This window comes from Geosmithia morbida (assembly GCF_012550715.1).
Source record: "Geosmithia morbida isolate 1262 chromosome Unknown scaffold_0, whole genome shotgun sequence".
Taxonomy (NCBI): domain Eukaryota; kingdom Fungi; phylum Ascomycota; class Sordariomycetes; order Hypocreales; family Bionectriaceae; genus Geosmithia; species Geosmithia morbida.
This window is the reverse complement of record NW_023336187.1, coordinates 625,028-645,293: the sequence shown is the minus strand read 5'-3', so window position 1 is coordinate 645,293 and position 20,266 is coordinate 625,028. Positions and strand designations below refer to the sequence as shown.

Sequence of the window (20,266 nt, the reverse complement as noted above, 5' to 3'; positions counted from 1 at the left end):
TCCCAAAGAGTATTTAAGGTTTTCCCCTTCAATACATCCTTTCTCTCTGTCTTTTTTTGTTGATAAACAGAGCGCAGCAGACTTGTAAGCTGCCAAACTCATCGTCCTTTGGCCCTAGTCCACCTTCCCGGCACTCTACACCGATCGCGGGTATCCACCTGTTGCTTCAACCTAATAATACCTACCATTACTCGTATTATATACTCCGTACGCCACGCGCCAGCATCAGGTGTACTCTCTCCTAGCATCATGGCCGCCGTGGCTGCTAGGAATGAAGCGTCGACGCCGACCAGGGGACCCCTCACATTCCTTGACCTGCCTCTCGAGACGCAGCGGGAGATCATTTCTCATGTTTGTTGCGCCCGAGACTCACTGTCACGAGACGTTTCGCGAGAGGCGTCGCCATTTCACTTTTAACCCCCCCATAGTATATCGCTGACACTCTTCTCTCCTTCTCTCTCTGCCCAGTGCTCGCAAAATGATCTGATCTGCGTCGCCCTCGTATCCAGTCACTTCCGCGAGCTCGCCAGCGCCCGCATATACCGAGACTTCCACATTGTCTTCACCGACGATGATGATGAGTCCTTTGATTCGCCCATCGATGGGCTGGCTAGTGGTCTCGATACCCTGACCACCAGCGAATACAATTACGCCAAGCACCTCAGGGATATTTCCCTGGATACCCTGACTGCCGGCAGGAAAGGCGAGAACTCCTACCGGCCTTACCTGTACTCTAATAGCTGCGGCAAGTTCCTCAATACGCTGCTCTTACTGGCTTTGAAAAGGGCCACGTCGCTCGAGGCCTTTCGCTGGAACATCCGCGTCGAGTTGACCAGGCAGGTGTACAGAGAGCTCCACCGTATGCCTTCGTTAAAGAGGTTGCAGATTCGCATGCAGGCTGGCGAATCCTATTATGTTCCACCGCCCCCGCTGCCCACCGCCCATGCCCTTCCGGTCGACAACCCTCTGGAAGCGCCGCCTTGGGGTCATCCTATCCCGCCCTTGCCTACTATCCCGTCGACCGTGCCGCTACCACTAACCGACGGCCCGTCGCCTCTCACCGGTGGGCCTACCGTCGCTTCGTCTCAGCCCAAGTCGCTTCCCAGGAGCAGAACATCCAAGCATAGTTCACATGTCAAAGAACCGCCCACCTTTTCAGGGTTCCGCAACCTCAAGAGCCTTTCTGTCCTCGACATCGACGAGCTCGGCATCGTCCCCGAGCTTAAGGATTGCATAGCGAACTCGTCGGCGTCGCTCACCGAGCTGGAACTGTCCCTCTCGGTCCATCTAGCCTCCAAGTCACGAAGGCCGGCTCCGGAACCAGACATTGATGACTTTGACGTCGACGATGACCTCCAGCTTACGCCGTCCCACAGCATGGCCAACGACACGAGTGGTCCGGTCAAAGCTTTCCACGCCAACGAGGAGAGGAAGGTGCATGAAGCCCTGCTTGGACGCTTGTTCGGTGTTGAGTTTCCCAGTAATTCTTTACCAAAGGTGGACGAGAAAACTGCCGACGAGCCCTCTCCCAAAGAAGATGCTTCTGAGAATGAGGGGGCCAAGGAAAACAATGATCCACACCAGGAGTTTGTCACATCCCTACGCTCCGTGTCTGAGCAACTCATGACGGTTGTGCACGGGACGTACACCCGCTCAGATTCTCACCAAGAGATCCTGGAGATGATCGAGAAAGCTGCCCGGAAATACGTCAGCTTGACAACAACAAATCAACAGGGTAATGGCGATAGCAGCAAGTCGAATCAGGATGCGGACACGGATGGCCGATCCGCAAATGAACGGCCCCAGCCCAGCCAGGAACTTGACCAGAATGCTTCCACAGCTGCAGAAACCCCCTCGCCTACCAACAATATCAAGGGCAAGGGGTCCGATGAAAATGAAAAGGCACTCGAGGAAATTGATATGGAGCACCCGGAAGACCCAGAAGATGGCAATAATGATTTTCTGGACGGTACGAAGGCGGATGTCGGATCGTCTCAAGCCTCTTCTGGACCCGATGGCGCAGTCACGTTGGCGACGGAAAGCGGCGATTCAATGCCACCCGTGGAGATCAGCATGCTCCCAGTCCAAGAAGCATGCGGTGAAGAGGCCCGTCTTATGAAGGAGGCCCAGTGCTTGCAGAGCAATATAGACGGCCTCAAATGCCGCATGCTTGTTTTGCGCAGCAAGGGTGTGCCAGATCAGGTCGCCGACATTGATGCGTTGGAGGGTAAGATCAAGGTGCTTGACAGTATGATACTTGATCTAAACAGCCAGTTAAGGAAATTGCGCGATCTGAGAAATCCGGATGGCTCAGCTTCGACGGCGGATGGCAAGGGCCGTCAGAAGCAAAGCGCGTTTGATTATCTCCGACAGACTCGGGGGTTCCCTCTGGAGACCCTGAGTATACACCTGATACCCGTCAAGGCATCCGTACTTTCCCGTGCAATCGACCTGAGCTGTCTCAAAAGTCTGACGCTCCTCAACGTCGGGAACCAGGCTCCCATCTGGACGCTCCTTACCAAGGAGAACAAGACGCAGCCGCTGGCCCTACGAAGCGTCTTTACCGATAATGTCTCGGATTCTCTCCTCCTCTTTCTGTCGCAACTTGAGGAACTGCATGAGCTATTCATGCTCGAGCGCAGTTCCAAGAGCAAGCCTGAGTCGACCGCACCGCGAACCACCAACACTATCGACCAGATTCGAAGAACGGTCCTAAACAAGCACATGGGTCACTTGAAGCGGCTCATGATCCGGAATGAGTCATCGACATCGAATTGGGACGTCAATGAGAAGGCCATGGTCCACATATGCACGCACGGAAAGGAGCTAGAGGAGCTTGCCGTGGGCCTAAACATTCAAGCAGTGGTGAGTAACACATGCCCACATACATGCGCAGGTGGGGGGATGGAGGGGAGGGAGGGGTTCACGTGCGTATTCGAGGCAAAACACTGACACTTACTCTCGCAGCATGCCTTTATGCAGTACATTTCCGGAGCAGCCAAGCTCCGAGCCCTCCACATCCTGCGTTTCAGGAACAACGACACATGCGTTTGGGTTCGGCGCGAGATCCGGCGCTTCATCGTGGATAACCTGTCTCATCACCCAGAGAGTAAACTCGAGTGGATCGCAACCCAGGATGAGCGTGTCGACCGCGTGGTGCGCGCATCTCCCGTCGATGAAAAGCTGCAGCGTGAGAGCACGGAGAAGCAGATACTCAGGAACAATAAGGCGGCACTTGAGACGGCAAGCCTCGGCAGCTTCATACCTCACAGCTCAACGTATCCGATGCTCCCGTCCATCCCGCTTGAATCTGATAGCGACAGCGACAGCGATAATGATAGCGATGACGGCAGCGATGGTCCGAGGCTGCGGTTCAAAACAGTGGGCCCCATGCGGTTCTACGACGTGTGGGGCATCAAGATTTTCGAGAAGGAAATCCGCAGTGGCTGTCTTTAAAAGGGATTCTCTCTTCGAACAAGGCCCTGACTCTTTCCCTGACTCTTTCCCTTTGGCGCTTCCTTTCCATATCTCTTCCCTTATGACTTATGTTTCCACCGTGTCGATCTCGGGGTTTGGGCTTGTAAGGGGGGGAAGAATTTAGGCGCTTGGGATTAGCGAAATGCGAAATAGCGTACGTCTTTTTTTCTTCTTACGATGACGATGTTTTACATTTTCTTTTTACTTTCATAATTTGGACATTATGTGGGGAGGGGGGAAGAAGCAAAAAGGCGACGATCAAGAAGCGAGATGATTGATTATTTCATCTATTTACTATTATTTCCGCTTTATTATCATTCCGAATTGAGCGAATTGTTGCACTCCACGAATTAGTAATGACTGCTGTTCAATTTGAGGTCCAGGGTTGGACTATCACGAGCTCCACCCCCAGATTCCAAGCACGCATGAGAGATGCTGTATAGATAATCATGTAAGTGAACATTAATCATGCAAGTGAATATGAAAGAGGACCGAACGAGGAATTCAAAGAAAACAGGGAAAAGGGAAAAAAGAGCTATCCAACTTCGGTTTCATTGGGACTAAACTAGTAGTAGAAACAACTTCATGGCGCCGTTTACAAGTGGTACATGGCCCTTTTTGGCATAAGGGGTTTTCCATCTCTTTCTTTCCATGCTTGCCCNGTTTACAAGTGGTACATGGCCCTTTTTGGCATAAGGGGTTTTCCATCTCTTTCTTTCCATGCTTGCCCCCCCCCCCCCCCCCCCCCCGGATCTCTTTCTCACTCTCTCCATCACGATGCAATAATCCCTCCATCACGATGCAATAACAAGAGGACAAAAACAGGGACGAAAATGATGACAAAAACTCATGGGATAGCATACAAAAAAAAAGTGCTCCCAAGATGTTCAATGCTTCTCACGAACGGCGTGAAACAAGGCGAGGTTGTTGTATAATTTGGGAATTGGTTTTCTCTAACAGCTTTCTCTCTCATTGGTGATGAAGAGAGAAGAAAAAAGATTGGAGGTGTGGGTGTGACAGAGGAAAAAAAATAGAGAAGAAGGGAAGTGGTGTAATGTGTGGGTTTTCTTTTCTCACTAAAAAAGGACGGGAGGTTTCGCTTGATTTACAGCCTGGAAATGATGGAGTTGGTGTACTCGGATGTCTTGGCCTTACCGCCGAGGTCACCGGTGAGGGTCTTGCCCTCGGCGAGGGTTTCGAAGATGGCCTTCTCGATGCGGTTGGCGTGGTCGTTGAGGCTCATGTGACGGAGCATCATGATGGAGCTGAAGAGGAGGGCGGTGGGGTTGGCGAGGCCCTTACCGGCGATGTCGGGGGCGGAGCCGTGGACGGCCTCGAAGATGGAGCACTCGTCACCGATGTTGCCGGAGGGGGTGAGACCGAGGCCGCCGATAAGGCCGGCGCACATGTCGGAGAGGATGTCACCGTAGAGGTTGGGCATGACGAGGACCTTGTCGTTGTAGGGGTTGGGGTCGGTGACCATCTTGAGGCAGGTGTTGTCGAGGAGCTCGGCGTCGAATTGGATGTTGGGGAAGTCCTTGGCGACGTCGCGGCCGACGCTGAGGAAGAGGCCGTCGGACATCTTCATAATGGTGGCCTTGTGGACGACGCTGACCTTCTTGCGGCCGATGGACTCGGCGTGCTGGAAGGCGAAGCGGAGGACGCGCTCCGAGGCCTCGCGGGTGATGAGCTTGATGGACTGCACCACGCCGTCGACGACGACGTGCTCGATGCCGGAGTACTCGCCCTCGGTGTTCTCGCGGATCAGGACCGTGTCGACGTTGTCGTAGGGGGTCTTGTATCCGGCGACGGAGCGGCAGGGGCGCAGGTTGGCGAACAGGTTGAAGGTACGGCGGAGCGTCAGGTTCAGCGATACGTGGCCCTTGCCGACGGGCGTGGCGAGGGGTCCCTTGAGGGCCACCTTGTTCTTCTTGATGCTCTCGATGGCGTCGTCGGGGATGGCCGTCTTGCCATCTTTGATGATGGGCGTCACGTCGACAGACTCCCAGGCGATAGGGGTCTAGATGCATGTTAGGAAATTGATTCATTCATGACGCGAGTTGCTGTCGTCGGTCTTCGTTTGTAGGCAGGATATATAGAGAGTTGAACGGACCTTGGCGGCGGCGAAGATGTCCTTGACAGACTCGGCAATCTCAGGACCGATACCGTCACCCTCGATGAAGCTGACGAGGTGGTTGCCCTAGAAGAGGCACGAACGGGTTAACATCGATCTACATTGGCTATGCTCGGAAGAAGTCCATCTTGGGTTCTGATCAGGCCGGGTCTGGGTGTGTGGGACTCCCAATGAGAGAGCGGCCATGTTGTCTGAGTGATTTTATCCTCGACCATAACCGAGGTCTCTGGGAGGTCTCAACCACCATGACTGCCCACCACGACCAACAGAGTCAATTGACCTAGGTAAGAGAGGGTCTGCAGAAAAGAAAAGGAAATATACTTTTGAGTCCTTGGTGGGTTCGTACTTGGCAACACGCTCGCCAACGGTCGAGTATGCACGCTGGGCCTGTTAATCAGTTTTCTTCAGGTTAGTTCATGATCTCTCTTCGTACGCGGGCGCAGAATGCTTGGTAGTGGGTTGGTGGTGACTTCGTACAGAGAAGGCGAAACGAGGAGCAGCCGTGCGCAGGCACTGCCTGGGCAGAGGGCTGGCAAAGGTACGGAGGCTCAGCATATTGAACGACGGGGGGTTTTTTGTTGTTCAATTGGAGGGAGAGGTGATGGAGAGAATGTTAAGAAACAAAAAGAGACAAGACCGCAAACCAATGGAAGACGATTTATTAGAGAGGGAAAGAGAGTGAGAAAAAAAAGATGAACGTAATAAAGTAAGCGCGCGTAATAAGAATTGGCGTCGAGAGCTTCTGGCACTCTGCTATTACTGGAGCTTCTCGGCACAAAGAGCCAGGCCTTAGTGGAGAGCCGGCTGTAACAGCGCCGCGAGCGCCGGCTTTGGCCTTGATCTCTTGCTCGGTCTCGCTCGGATCCGTCGGAGCTCCGTTCTGGATTTCCGAAGTCATGTATGTGGCTGACTTTGTGGCTGATCTTGTATATGAGGCTTGTCGATATGTGGCTTGCTGTTATCGTGTGGCTTAATTCAGATGTGGCTCGACAGACACACGTACATGTATGTACTGCTCCAACCATTGACGCAGTAGTTTGTATCACTCTGGTCGCATCTATCATTGACGGACATATATTGTTTCCGACAACGACCAATAGCAACAAACTCTCCTTACAGTGTCATCAAGTGGGAATCTGTTGCTACATCTCCCCTACGGAATCCTTGACGACACTCTCGCCATCATAGAATGAGGCCGACATAAATCGACTGACGCCCTGCGCCATGGCTGACCAAGAGCGCGCCATTCTGGACTTCTACCAGTTATCCACACCATTCCCGTCGGAATGGCCCAAGGATAAGGACGATTCGCAATCTTCCGGGGACGAGGCAGAGACGTCGCGTAAGAAGGCGTCAAGTACGAAGCTGCAACGACGCAAGTCACAGTACCAGGCGCTTGAGCGGGCGACCAGCACCCAGCGGAGGAGCAGCTATGTCAGAGGCTCAGAGGGAGGCAAGGGAGGCCTGGGGAACTTGGTTCAGAAAGACGAGCCGGATCCCATGGGGTCCACGGACAGTGTTGTCCAGTCACTCAAGGCAATGGGGTTGCCGCACGACGACATCCGCTTGCGTAGGTCTATGCCCGATGTGACCGACCTGCGAGAGGAAGAAGACTCCCGTGACTGACCTCGTCTCTTTCTTCTGTTGCGTTTACGCAGGAAACCGCTTTCTTCTATCGTCAACCAGCTTCTCACCAGCCCTGTTTCTTTCACAGGTGCACGCCACAGCCGACACGCAAACGCTTCTCAGCGGTCTCGACTTCCTCTCCCAGTCCATCGACCAGAAGTCAGCCTCGCTCAAGGTCCTTGTCGAGTCCAACTTTGAGCGCTTCGTCAAGGCCAAAGCCACAATCGACAATGTATACAAGGAGATGAAGTTTCGCGGTGTCGAGCCGGCTCCGACACGTCATTCACGTCATCTCAGCCGAGCTAGCTACCGCAACAGCAGCGCGGGCGTGCCCAGTCTCCAGAACCCCCTCACATCCCCCATGGGCGATAGCCGAAAGAAGAACGCCCTGATCAAGGAGAGCGAGTATGGTGTCATGGGAATAAAGGCGCCACTTCTTGACGTGTCCGCCAAGGCCGAGGATGTCTGGGGCCCAGCGCTCGGCGGCCGCGAGACCGAGGAGACGCTCAAGGCGCTTTCGTCGCAGCTAGACCGGTTCAGGGAGTTTGTGGAGCTGCCCGCTGCCATAGCCGATAGCATCAAACGCAAGGACTACGAGACGCTGGTGGAGGAGTACAACCGGGCCAGAAAGTTTGCCGATGCGACGCGCACCATGGCCGCCCGCCTTCAGGGAAAGGCGGCCGCGGATGAAGAAGTCTATCAGATGCTGCTGGCAGGCCGGATGTGGCACGACGTTGAGCAACAGGTGCAAAACTTCAAGCGGGATATATGGAAGAAGTTGATTTCGTTGCACTCGCTCCCCAAGTCGGAGGCGACGACGGGTCGGGTCCAGGACCAGCACATGGACCTCATCAACCTCCTCCTCGAGCTCGGCGTCTCCGACAACCCCATTTGGGTCTGGCTGCTGAGCCACTACGATTACCTGAAGAGCAAGATTCAAACCACTGCCGATCGGTCCAAGGTCGAGATCGAAGTTCTGCGTCGCCGCCTGGCCAACGGGGAGAAGCCAACCTCGTATGCCATCGCAACCCACCTGCGCTCTCTTGGGCGGCAGCCTACCGAGGACAGGCCCATCGCGAGCGACTCGGCCGAGGTGCTGGAGCTGTGGGAGAAGATGCTGGCCTTCTTGTCCAACATGCTGTCGTCGTCGGGAATACTCGGAGAGGTGCTCGATTTCTGGCAGACAGTCGAGAGCTTCATCGATGGAACGGCCCAGGCGACCTTGCCCATGGGCTACAACGGCGAATCCAGCGTCCACCACCAGCTGTCGGACAAGGTTATCGAGGATCTAAAGAAGGGCTCCGTGCAGCTTGTTGAGACGCTGCGTGACCACATATACGCCTTCTTTGTCGGGCCGCCGCCCGAGGACATTTCGATGCTCTTCTCGCCACTACCCACGAGCCCGTCACCCACGACCCCTGTCTCAGGGGCTCTGAGCCCGACTGTCCGCGACCCTCGTTTCAACCTTGACGCTAACAGCCTGCCGTCCCCAGCGCCTAAGAGGGGTGAGACGTGGGAGAAGCTCGCCTTCTGGCCGCCGTGGGCCAACTCCCTCAGCGGCGTCTACTACCTATCCAAGATGCTCGTATTTGTCGGGTCGGGCGCTTCTGACATGGGCAGCATCGGCCCCGTGGCCGAGGGCGATATCCAGGTGACGGAGCGGCTCAAGTCGCTCGTCGGGGCGTCACGTGAGCGCTGCGTCACGGCCCTCTGTGCGGCGTGGAACCGCGACGCAGAGAATATCAAGTATGTTGAGGACTGGCAGAGGTCCGCGGAGCTCGGCGACGTCACCCGCATGCCCTCAAGCTTCTCAGCCTTTGAGGGCACGATGCTGCTGGGCATGCAGAAGATTCTCTACATGCCCGACGCCATGGGCAAGCCCGGCGCCGTCAACATTGTGCTGCCGCCACCGGCCAAGCTCCTGCAGATGGTCCGCAGCCAGTACGTCACAACGCTCTATAAGGCGCTCAGCGGAATGGTCGAGAACGCGGAACGGTCCCTCAAGAAACCCGACGATGAGTGGTCGACCGAGAGTGAATGGTCGACCGCTGCGCCTGTCACGGAGACTCTTCTTAGCAAGAGCACCCTTGATGCTGGAGACCGAGTAAATCCTTTCTATTCTTTCTTTTCTTTTTCCGCTTGTTTCACCTGCTGTACACATATGACTGACACATGGCACCAGAACATTCGCATGCTCCTGACACTGAGCAACCTGCAAGCACTCCGGGCGGAAGTGGTGCCCAACCTCAACCTGCAGTTCGAGAACGCCTTCTCGGTCAAGCTGACGGACGAGTCCAAGACAATCCGCGACGTGCTGGGCCAGATCGATGCGCGGCTCTTCCAGTCGTACACCAAGAAGTCGATCGAGAAGCTGCGCGAGACGATCCAGACGGGGCTGACGGCTGCGGACTGGGTGCCCCCGCCGCGGCAGCGTCCCACGTCGGCCAAGGCGTATGTGTACGAGGCGCTCCTGAGCCTGGTGCTGGTGCATTCGCAGGTATCAACGACGTCGCCCTCGCTCACGTCGCAGGTTCTCTCGTTCTTGCTGGAGCAGACGTCGAGCCAGCTGCTCGACGCCTTCCGCAAGAGGCCCCACTACCCTCTCGAGGCCCTCATGCAGGCCACCCTCGACGTCGAGTTCGTAGCCCAGACCCTCAGCCAGTACACGACGGACCGGGCCTCAGAGCTCCAGAGCCAGATCTACCAGGAGCTCGACAGCCGGACGGACAACGACGCCCGCGCCCGGCTGCAGAATGAGCTTCCCGAGATGCGCAGCGTGCTCAAGAAGCTGCGAGACGCGAGCAAGAATGAGTTTGCCTGTTTCAAGAAGCTCAAGAGACCGCCTGGTCAGGGCCCGTCCAGGACAGACAGCGGTCTCTCGACTGCGAGCTAGCCAGTCCTCCTATCATTCATGAAATTCATGTTAACAACATGGTCTTGTTACTCCATTTTTTTACAATGCAAAAGCCCTTTTTCTTCGTTGCCACATTCTGCCGTGAAAATTGCTCTCTTTTGATTTTCTCATGAAGCCGTGAGGTATCATTTTCGTTTTCTATTGTTCCTTTTCTTTTCTTTCTCTTTTCTTTCCATAAAAGGCCCTCAAAAACGCCGATTGACTAACAAAGCTTGAGCATTTCCCTCGTGTGTTGTTCTTCTTTCGCGCCTTCTGTTCTCTATCTGTCTTTTCTTTCTTTCTTTAAAGTGTCTCTTGACAATGTTGGAAAATATCAAAAAAAAAAAAAGATTGGATGTGTATATCTCATGCGCGCATTCAGTCGTTAATACATTAGGAGGGGAGGAAGGAACATCTGTCAGTCAGATTGACAACATTTTCTTTTCTTGAAAGAGGGGTGGAAATCTCCGATCGCGTCCTTCAATTCGGTAGGAGGAGAGAAGAGCAAAAGGTGAGTTCGAGGGATCGCGAGTCTAGGGGTGAGAATTGTGTGTCTCTTTGCTGAGAAACCACGGCGTCATCTATAACAAGTCAGGCTTTATACTGAAAACATGAAAGGACAAATAAAGAACAAGATATAACATGAATTGCAAAAAAAGAGGAAAGAGAGGGAAGAGGAGGGAAGAAGATACGTACAGTCGAGGTCAAGGCTGTTGAAAAAAGCAACAATCTCGGGATTGTCGTCTGTAGCGATAAGTTTCCCTTTATCACTACGAGCGGTGTGGGGCATCGCCTTCCGGATGCCCAGGAGCATGCGGAGCAGACCGGCGAGGTTGGCGCCCTGCTGCGTAAAGGCGCTGGGGTCCCTCTCGAGGGGCCACCCGGGCCGCAGGTGCTGCTGTTCCCACGCCTTGAAGGCCCACGTGGACTTCTCGACGCAGTTGAGGAAGATGAGGGCGGTGAGGAACATGTTGAAGTCGATGCGGGCCTTGCTGTCCTGGAGAAGGCGGTGCATGAGGCTGAGGAGGGCCTTGGACGTGTTGTTGGCCTTGCGCTCGGCGGCGGCGTTGAGCTGCATGCAGATCATGGTGTAGATGTCGGTGTCGTTGCCGCCGCCCTGCGACGACTCGCGGATCAGGCGTGGCTCCTCGCCCTCGGCGCCGGGCTTCTCGAGGAAGGTCCACTGGCGCTCGCGGTCGATGATCTCGACCAGGCCCCACAGTTCGAGGGCCTTCTCGAGGAGGCCGTCGCCGCTCTCGCCGCTACCGCCCTCGTTGTCGGCCAGGCGCTGCCGGGCTGCCTGGAGCGTCACCCGCATGAAGTTGGACACCTCGCGCTCCACCAGTAGCGGGAGCGCCGCTCGCATATACTGCTCGATCTTATCGGGGATGTCCTTGGCCTCCTGGTCGATCATGATGACCTGGTGGAAAGGCTCCTTGCTGTCGCGCGCCGCCGCCTGCGCCTCGCTTGGCTCCAGCATGGCCACCAGCGTCGGCGCGCTGATGTACATGTCTGTGTCCGGGAAGTGCGTCACCTGAATCGTCGTCCCGTCATTGAACGGCCGCATCTGCTCCTTGAGGAGGTTGATCCTGTTCTGCGATAGCACCACCTGGACGCCCGCAGAGTACAGGTCTAGCTGCTCGTGGAGCCGCGTCCGCACACATCCCGTCCGCCACACACGCGGCGAGAGCACCTTGCGGCATGTATCGCACGGGTCGCCCCGCCCGCAATTCTTGCGCAGAATCCGGCACCGAATGCATGCGCCAATCTTGCGCACCTCCTGCACTTCCTTCCGCCGTGCGGGGGTGAACCGCGCCCGAGAGTGCCGCGGCCGACCGTTTATCGATCCGTCGCTCGTGTCCATCCGAATGCCACCGCGGCTCATGGGCATCGGGGCAATCGGCGGCGCCTCGGTCATTATGGGATTGGGCGTTGGTGCCTCGGCGAGGTACGTCATCTCCCCCCACGGCTGCTGAGAGGCGACGACCGGACTGAGTTCCGGTCCAGGCGTGGGCGTGGGCGCAGGCGCAGGCGTGGGCGTGGGCGTGGGCGTGTGCGTGTGCATCGTCGAATCTGCCGTCGGCGCCGTGTCCACGACCTGCGGTTCTTCTGCCGGGGTTGGAGTCGCCTCGTGCATGGGAGTGTCTTCCTCGACGAGCTGGGGATCGAGGAACGATGGGTTCAGTCGCGCAGTGGCAGCAACAGCAACCGAAATGTTTGACGCATCCGGGGACGAGGTACTTCCCGGCAGCAGCGCCTGCAATCGTTCCTCGGGGGTCAGACCAGCCGGAGGTGGAGTTTCATCTGCCGAAAAGAGGGTGTCAGCTTGCTTGTCAACCAACGGATTGCCATGGTAGGGCGGTGGTCTTCACCCTTCCTCCCGTTGCGCACGCGCCCGTAGTAGGATCCCGGAGGGTTATCGAGGGTGAACTGCTCCTGCATCTCGAGGCGGTCGGCGTTGAAGTCGGCGTTGGCAGGGTCCCCACCATTGACCAGGGTCGGGCTGGTGGGGCTCGGTAGCTCATGTGAGGGAGAAGACGCCTTGGGACCGCCACGGCTGTTCTCGTTGAGATCAACCTGACGCGAGGCCTCGGCCAGCGTCTCGAGGGCACTCCATCCCTGAGGCAGGTTCTGTACCTGGCGCGAGGTGGCGGACTGTAGCCCATTCCGGTCAGGCCCACCGCCGGCTGCCGCAGCCGCAGCTCTCGCATTGGTGATGCCATGCAGCTCGAGGCAGGCGCGCATGCGATCCGGATCTGAGATGGCAGGGCATTTCTTTGTGATGTGCGTCGTCAGACTGTCTATGCGGCCCTTGGGGAAATTCTCGCCGCACTGCTTGCAGGTGTGAGGGTACCGATTGCTGTTGTCGTTGAGCTTGGGCCCGCGGACGAAGTATTCGAGGATGAGGGGGTTCGGCTTGCGACCCATTGCGACGGGAGGGGAGGACAGATGTCTGGCTTTTCTTCTTCCTCCAGTAAGATAGTCACTCGTGGCCTCCGCGAGGGGGGGAGGTGGTGGGTGCTCTGGCCCAAAGCAACACGTCGAGGAACGAGGGAGATCTATTTCTTTGCTTGAAAGGTGGGATGGTTGAATCAATGGCGATGGTGTAGAAATTCTGCCCTCCTTCACCGACGAAATTGTTCACACCGCCTGGACAAAATTATATGTAGGCTGACCGCCGGATTAATATTCTTACGTTAGCCGTCGGTCGCCGCGCTCTTACTTCGGATGCGAATGCGAGACGATCCCATTGGTGAGATTTACGGGCATCAGGCACAGGCAGATAGCGAAGTTTCTCCGCAAAATAACTAAATAGGGCTGGCGTAATTATCAGACGCCCACAAATTCCCCTTGCAAATCCCCTCATGTACTCCGTACATTCTAGATTCAATTCCTTACAGGTATGAATACGGATGGGAATGAACTTTTCGACGCCCTCAAAAGTGATGCGAAAGTGCCACCATCAATCAAATCGACAGACAGACAGACAGACCCACAACGACAACCGCCAACCGCCTGCATACGCGATACGACTCTTGCGACGTTCTACTGCGACCGTTCCTGACTACTGATGCAAGCAACCCATCGATTTCGATGTGCATGGTTTCATACAGGAAATAGTTCGTCCATCTATTACAAGGAAGCTGTTCCTCTGTACCCACAGAAAGCCGATATACTGCCCAGCCCATGTCAAGACCAATACCCAGCTAGAAGCAAACGTGCCGTACCAATACCTTCCCCATTCGTAGCGAACCAAGTCTTAGCCCCCTGTTGCTGGTGTTTGATACACGTCGTGATATGTAGAGTACACAGTATTATTCGAGTAGTAATACCAACTATTTTAGTACTCGTACGATTAAAGGGAAGCAAATAGTGAGTAATCAGAACAGCCATGCCATCACTCCGCCCTTAATCCAAATCTTCCCTGAATTCCGCAACACCATCACACCACCATCAGCCTTGGCTCTTGGTATCATTAGCAACATCAAACGAGACGAAAACAAGCCGGCCGCTTCTGCATACTATCATTGCTGTAACCAAATATACCTCTGTAGCTTCTCCTCAATACGGTTCCTATAAAAAAACACACGTACAATCCCCAGCCTCGTATATCTAACTACTCGTACATAGGGATTGAACATTAGTATCAGTAATACTCCGTAGTACCCCTGCTACCTGAAGTTACATGCGCACCCCGGATCGTCCTGGTCAATCTCGCGAATGGTCGACCCACACGACCCACGGGATCCCCTATGGCTTTCTGTTTGAACCACTCATCATTCCATCCCCTGCACGTTGGACAATGAGCAATTTTCACTTGGAAGCTGAAAGTTCTCTCGTTCTTCCCCCGCCAAGCCAAGGAAGGCATTGCTGAGGAGGGCAGCGGGCGGCTGTCTCTGCCTCGGGGGAACGGGCAGTAGCCCATTATGGATGTAGTGATGTTATAAAAAAGAAACCCGTTTGCTGCAACTGGCGATTCCATCATGTCGACAATCGGCTGCTCGTCGTATGAATATGCCTGTGTCAGTTCCCGTCGAGAAGAATGTGGTCCAACAACGTTCTGTTGAGCCTCGCGATGTCGTTTGCGACGGCAAAGGCAGCCGAGCATGGTGACCTGTCCCAGTATGCCCTGACCGATGTGAGTGATGAACAGGTTGCGCCCTGACGTGGCGGCACCTCCTTCGGTCTCCGTTGATTGACCCAAGACTGACCATTGTTCCGAAATCTCTGTGTGTTGTAGACGGGATCCATCAAGAACGGAAATACATTCCCTGGCGTTGCCCGACCTCTGGGTATAGTCAAGCTAGGCCCTGACCTGTACAATGGATTCGACGCTTACTCGGGCTACAAGGAGGACGGAAAGTTCACCGGGTTTACCATGCTACATGAGAGCGGCACTGGCGGTGCCCCCAAGTACGGTGTCGTGTCCCAGATGCCTGTTGTCGGCAGCATCGACAACCCCCTCAGCGACGCCATCAACGACACGCGGGCCGCCCGCGACTATACCGAGGTCGGCTACTACAAGGCTTCGCTGGGCTCCGGGACGATCCTCGAGATGGCTGCCACGGGAAAGGCCGGCATCTACAATTACACCTTCCCGTCTACCAACCAAACCAAGAATATCCTCGTCGACGTCTCGCACGTTCTGTCCTCGTACCGTGGCCAAGGCCTCGAGCAGCACTTCCTGGGCGGCAACATCTCCGTCCACGAAGATACCAGCGACGGCTCTGGAAACCTGTACTATACTGGGCATGGAACCTACGATAATGTGAGTAACCTACTGCTCTGGCTCTGACCCCCTGTTCCATATCGTTCCCGAAAAAGGGGGGGAAGGGAGGATGGTGTCCGTAGCTGACGTACATACATGTACAGGGCTGGAATCGTGCTGCCCCTTGGACCGTATACTTTTGCGGCAAGTTTAATCAGCCTGCTACGTACCGGACCTTCATCGGCCAGGACATGACTTCGGACACCCTCGTCGAATACTCCGATAAGCCGACCTACACGTCAAAGACTGCTCGTCTTGGCGTCGTCTTCACCTTCAAGACGGTGTCCGTTGCATCCAGAGTTGGTGTCTCTTTCATCTCCGCGGACCAGGCCTGCCGCAATGTCGAAGACGAGATCCCTGCGGAGGCTACCCTCTCCGAGGTTCGTGACGACACAAAGGCAGCCTGGAACACGCAGGTCTTCAACAAGGTCATCACCACCGAGACCAACACCACCAAGCTCAACCAGCTCTACTCGGCCCTCTACTTTATGCACCTTCTCCCCACCAACAAGACGGGCGAGAATCCTCTCTGGCAGTCGGATGAGCCCTACTACGACGACATCTTTACCTTTTGGGACATTGTACGTTCAATCATCCCCCCAGACGGAGTGCTAAGACTACATACCACCAGTAAAGGATACCGCAAGCTCACATGTCAACATCGCAGTACCGCTCCCTCACCCCGCTCCTCCACATTATCCAACCCACGTACTACGAGGAGTTCATCCGCTCTATGATCGACGCCTGGCGCCACACCGGATGGGTGTCCGACGCGAGGTCTTCCTTCAGCAACGGCGCCGTCCAGGGCGGTAGCAACGGCGACAACGTCTTCGCTGACGCCTTCATCAAAGGCGTCAGAGGCAAGGTCAACTGGGACGACGCCTATTCTGCCATGGTCAAGAACGCCGAGGTCGTGCCCGTCAACAACAACGACGCGCGCGACCTGTCCGGTTCGACCAAGGAGGGACGCAGCGCTCTGCCCGACTGGCTTAGCCTGGGCTACATCACCCCTCGCTTCGGTCGTTCCGTCAGCAGGGCCGTGGAGTAGTAAGCATAAGCCCCTTTTCCTTAGGCCCTCTTCATCCCCTTTGCTTCTCATTGACACTTGCCGTGCACACAGCTCCGTCAACGATTTTTCCCTGGCCATTGTGGCCGCCGGCCTCGGTCGCGATGACGACTTCGACAAGTACTACAAGCGGTCTCAAAACTGGCGCAACCACTGGAACGAGAACATGACGACGAACGGGGTGAGCGGCTTCGTCGGCCCCCGTGATGAGACTGGTTTCATCAGCCAGGACCCCCTGAACTGTGGCGGCTGCTACTGGACCGATGCCTACTACCAGGGAAAGCCGTGGGAGTACTCGTTCAACGCGCACCACGACGTCGGCACCATTGTCGACTATGTCGGCGGCGCGGCCAAGTTCGTCGAGCGTCTCGAGCTCACCTTCAAGGAGGGCATGGTCAGTGACAATGCTGAGTACGGCTACACGATCTTCAACCCGGGCAACGAGCCCAGCTTCACCACCCCCTACCTGTACGCCTACGCCAACCGCCAGGACCTGTCCGTCCAGCGCAGCCGCCACGTCGCCAAATCCTACTATGCGCCCACCCCGGCCGGCCTCCCCGGGAACTCGGACGCCGGGGCCATGGAGTCCTGGCTCCTCTGGAACATGATCGGCCTGTACCCCATGACCGGCCAGCCCTACTTCTACATCGGCTCCCCTTGGTTCTCCGACCTCACCATCGATCTCGGGGCCGGCAAGAAGCTCGAGGTCACTACCAAGGGCGGCAGCGAGGCCGAATTCTACGTCCAGAGTCTCGAGGTCAACGGCATAGCCTGGAACAAGTCATGGCTCACGTGGGACGACGTCTTCGCCAACGGAGGCTCACTCGACTTCGTCCTCGGTGCCACGCCTGCCAACTGGACCACTGGTCCTGTCCCTGCCAGCCCTGCTTCCTTATCCCGCGAGGAGTCCCGTAAGCTCGTCTCGTCTTGGTCTTCTTCCAAATGACTACATCTGGATCTTGGAAAGACGCAAGCGGTATTAGAGCAATAGCACCAGAGTGTTCGTGTGTACGCGAGCAGGAGGGAATGGTGTTTCGTTGTATGTACATAGTAGATTCCTTTTCGCCCTGACAGCATTTGGTTGAAAAAAAAACCCCCCCGAATTGTATAGTAATTTATTTGTAACTCCACGCTATTATGCCAAACGCTCCAAGAATTGCAGGGCATATGATAGATTTGTTTCATTTTTTCAGCCACTTCACAGTACTACTTGGTCGGCTCTTCTCCTCCCCAGACATTGCGGAATTCATCGCTATTCGCCACTTGGTATCCCGATACGCCGTAGTTACTCCGTTCTTCCTCTTCGGCCTGAACCTGTTCGGATGACGCCCAAGGCGTGGCCTCGGCTATTGAAGGGCCTTCTTCGATGGAGGGGGATGCCAATGCCGGTGACGCTGGCGACTCCATAATCGGACTGGGACTGGTGACGACGTCATTGACAACCTTCCTGCTTGCTTGCTTGCTTTTCTTCGCCTTTTTCTTCACCGGAACAGCTGTGATAGAATTAGAGCTACCACCGGCAAGCTGTGAACCTGGGGAGGGAGTCTTTCTTGTTGTAGAAGTCCGCAGCTGCGGTGATGGGTATCTGGGGGCTCTGACACCAAAATTTCCTGCAGACGACAGGTAGCGTTCCCCTAGAGGTTCATTGGCCGTGATGACGGGGTACTGTGAGTGGATGTTAGTTTAGTCTGTTTGAGACGTAGGATTTGGCAGCATACACACATTCCAATCACCGTATTCCAACTCTCGCGCAGCATCATACATGCGATCCTCCTCTGGGTCTAACACAGGCTCATCAAAGGTCCCGTGGATGCTATCATTGGAATAGTCCAGCGGAGCGCTTCTACTGGATCCTGCAGCCCCATTGCCGGACCCCAGGAGCGGCGTCGTCGTACTCGTCTCACCAGGCTTGGGAATCCAGTACTTCCCTTTGCCTCCTCGCTCATACCGCATGCCTTCACGGAGCCTCGCCAGGCGGGACTTGGAGTCCTCGTGGGCCATGACCTTGTCTCCGGAGTCGAAAATACGGTAGCCATAGTTGTCACCCCTGAATGTCTCCTTAGAATCTTCAATGAGGTCCCGAATGCCAAAGGCATCGCGGAAAGCATGGACGACGGGAAGTCTTGCCGATGATATGTTGTTATCAGCAAAGTCATGCCATGAGAAGGCGTACCAATGGGCGACGGCGAACATGGGCATCTCGATACAGATGAGGGCATCCTGGATGGCAGCAGCAATGTTGTCCGGGGTATACTCCGGCACATCATCGGGGATTGCACCCAGCCAGACTAAGATGGACAGGAAGAAGCCTTGCCAGTAGGAGGCAAAGATGATGAGCTTGATGCACAGGAACTTGGGCATGGGCCTGAAGGGCGTCAAGTCGTGGTGCATGCAGACCCAGAAAAGGCCCAGAGAGTACAAGCTGACAGTGACACTGACGTTGTAGATGATGCCACTCCAGAAATAGCCAGAGGTAGCTGCAATATAGCCTTCCTGATATGTGCCAGTGGCCTTCATGATGATGGCGGCAAGTGCGAGAATGGGTTTCAGCCACGCATATTGCAAGATACCACGCTTGATCGATAGGAATGTATACGGGTCGGAAATATCGACCTTGGGCAGCACCTGGTTAAGAGGCCAGACGTGCTGGACGGGGGCTCTTCCGTGGGTCATGTTGATAAGCGACCGCTCCCCGCCCAGGTAGTTGATGAGGAGCTGGAAGAAGGTGTAGATGGTGAAGGCTTCGTACATGTCGCGGATGGGATCGAGAAAGGCGGCCGCGTTTAGAGAAACCATGCTCGTCCATGACGAGATCGAGTATATGGGTACCATGAGGAGGATGCGGACGACATAGCGTTGCAGTAGTGGTTTGCGATAGTTCTTCGACTGGAGCCAGATGGAGCTTTGGAGTCTCTGTCAGCTTACACTGTCGGGCATACACACCGATGACGGACAGTCATGACGAGACGTACACCATGGACATGAGGGTTGCGACGATGGATGCAACGCCCGACACCACCGTTGTGGCATAGGTGAGCTTGTGGCCTGTACCTCCTTCCGCCATGATGACGACGCGCACCAGCAGTAGCAGGCCAACTTGAAATGTCGGGTTAAGGGGGGGGGAGGGGGGGTTCGAGGACTAAATCATGGCCAAGAGTCGTCGGGAATCTGGTGACACGCCTTGGGCTTTGTCGAAATATGATATAATAGCAATATGTTGGGAACGGATGGAGAGGCGGCCTGATGGCCAGATGACTTGATATTTTCCTGTCACGGGCTAGTTTCGGTGACGTTTACCGTTAATGCATTCACTGCAATTTCCGTGCGATGGAGACGACAGGGCATTGAACGGACGCATTTCAGGCGTTCTAAGTCCTGGAGAGCTTTGGATACCACTGAAGCTGTCCCCCTCTATCCCCCTGGAATAGTTCGCTCAGCCCCGCCATGAGCACTGTAGGTCGCTGTAGGTTAGGCGGGCGTTGATCTAAATACAGCTACAGTGGCACTGACCGCTACAGCCCCTAGATCTCCAGCGGCGTGCGTCAGTGACGATGAAGAGTCGCGACTTCACTACCGCGTGATAGTACAGAAGGAGCTTCCTTCCTCGGCCACATTTCGACTGCATCTCGAATCGAAGTCCTCGAGACCAAGGGAGTAGGCTTCGCTGTCGCATTCTCCCTTAGAACGTGATGCAGCCATAAACATGCATCCGACTAGCACCGAATTTGATCGATGAACCCCTCGCGACTGGCGCGACGCCTCTTCTTACCTCGACATCCAAGAACCCGCCAAACACCATGT

General features: G+C 55.5%; 6 protein-coding genes across 6 annotated transcripts; 3 read left to right on the top strand and 3 right to left on the bottom strand.

Moving 5' to 3' along the window:
- Positions 1 to 249: 249 nt before the first annotated feature.
- On the top strand, positions 250 to 3,456 carry GMORB2_0205 (F-box domain; the record flags this gene model as incomplete). Its single annotated transcript, XM_035462191.1, has 3 exons — positions 250 to 351; positions 469 to 2,865; positions 2,968 to 3,456. The coding sequence occupies 3 exons, from the start codon at positions 250 to 252 to the stop codon at positions 3,454 to 3,456; spliced, it is 2,988 nt and encodes a 995-aa protein (XP_035325121.1).
- A 1,126-nt stretch (positions 3,457 to 4,582) lies between these two features.
- GMORB2_0204 (isocitrate dehydrogenase (NAD+)) lies at positions 4,583 to 6,166 on the bottom strand (the record flags this gene model as incomplete). The annotated part of the gene is made up of 4 exons (XM_035462190.1): positions 4,583 to 5,497; positions 5,591 to 5,677; positions 5,933 to 5,998; positions 6,089 to 6,166. 4 exons carry the CDS (start codon positions 6,164 to 6,166, stop codon positions 4,583 to 4,585), a joined length of 1,146 nt encoding a protein of 381 aa, XP_035325120.1.
- Positions 6,167 to 6,835: 669 nt separating this feature from the next.
- GMORB2_0203 (exocyst complex component 2) lies at positions 6,836 to 10,130 on the top strand (the record flags this gene model as incomplete). The annotated part of the gene is made up of 3 exons (XM_035462189.1): positions 6,836 to 7,181; positions 7,270 to 9,341; positions 9,420 to 10,130. 3 exons carry the CDS (start codon positions 6,836 to 6,838, stop codon positions 10,128 to 10,130), a joined length of 3,129 nt encoding a protein of 1,042 aa, XP_035325119.1.
- Positions 10,131 to 10,610: 480 nt separating this feature from the next.
- GMORB2_0202 (uncharacterized protein) lies at positions 10,611 to 13,058 on the bottom strand (the record flags this gene model as incomplete). The annotated part of the gene is made up of 3 exons (XM_035462188.1): positions 10,611 to 10,711; positions 10,827 to 12,434; positions 12,473 to 13,058. The coding sequence occupies 3 exons, from the start codon at positions 13,056 to 13,058 to the stop codon at positions 10,611 to 10,613; spliced, it is 2,295 nt and encodes a 764-aa protein (XP_035325118.1).
- A 1,615-nt stretch (positions 13,059 to 14,673) lies between these two features.
- On the top strand, positions 14,674 to 17,411 carry GMORB2_0201 (Glycosyl hydrolase family 92; the record flags this gene model as incomplete). The annotated part of the gene is made up of 5 exons (XM_035462187.1): positions 14,674 to 14,769; positions 14,872 to 15,399; positions 15,504 to 15,980; positions 16,067 to 16,446; positions 16,520 to 17,411. The coding sequence occupies 5 exons, from the start codon at positions 14,674 to 14,676 to the stop codon at positions 17,409 to 17,411; spliced, it is 2,373 nt and encodes a 790-aa protein (XP_035325117.1).
- A 260-nt stretch (positions 17,412 to 17,671) lies between these two features.
- GMORB2_0200 (Pfam:DUF300) lies at positions 17,672 to 19,529 on the bottom strand (the record flags this gene model as incomplete). Its single annotated transcript, XM_035462186.1, has 3 exons — positions 17,672 to 18,130; positions 18,188 to 19,367; positions 19,438 to 19,529. The coding sequence occupies 3 exons, from the start codon at positions 19,527 to 19,529 to the stop codon at positions 17,672 to 17,674; spliced, it is 1,731 nt and encodes a 576-aa protein (XP_035325116.1).
- Positions 19,530 to 20,266: the final 737 nt, after the last annotated feature.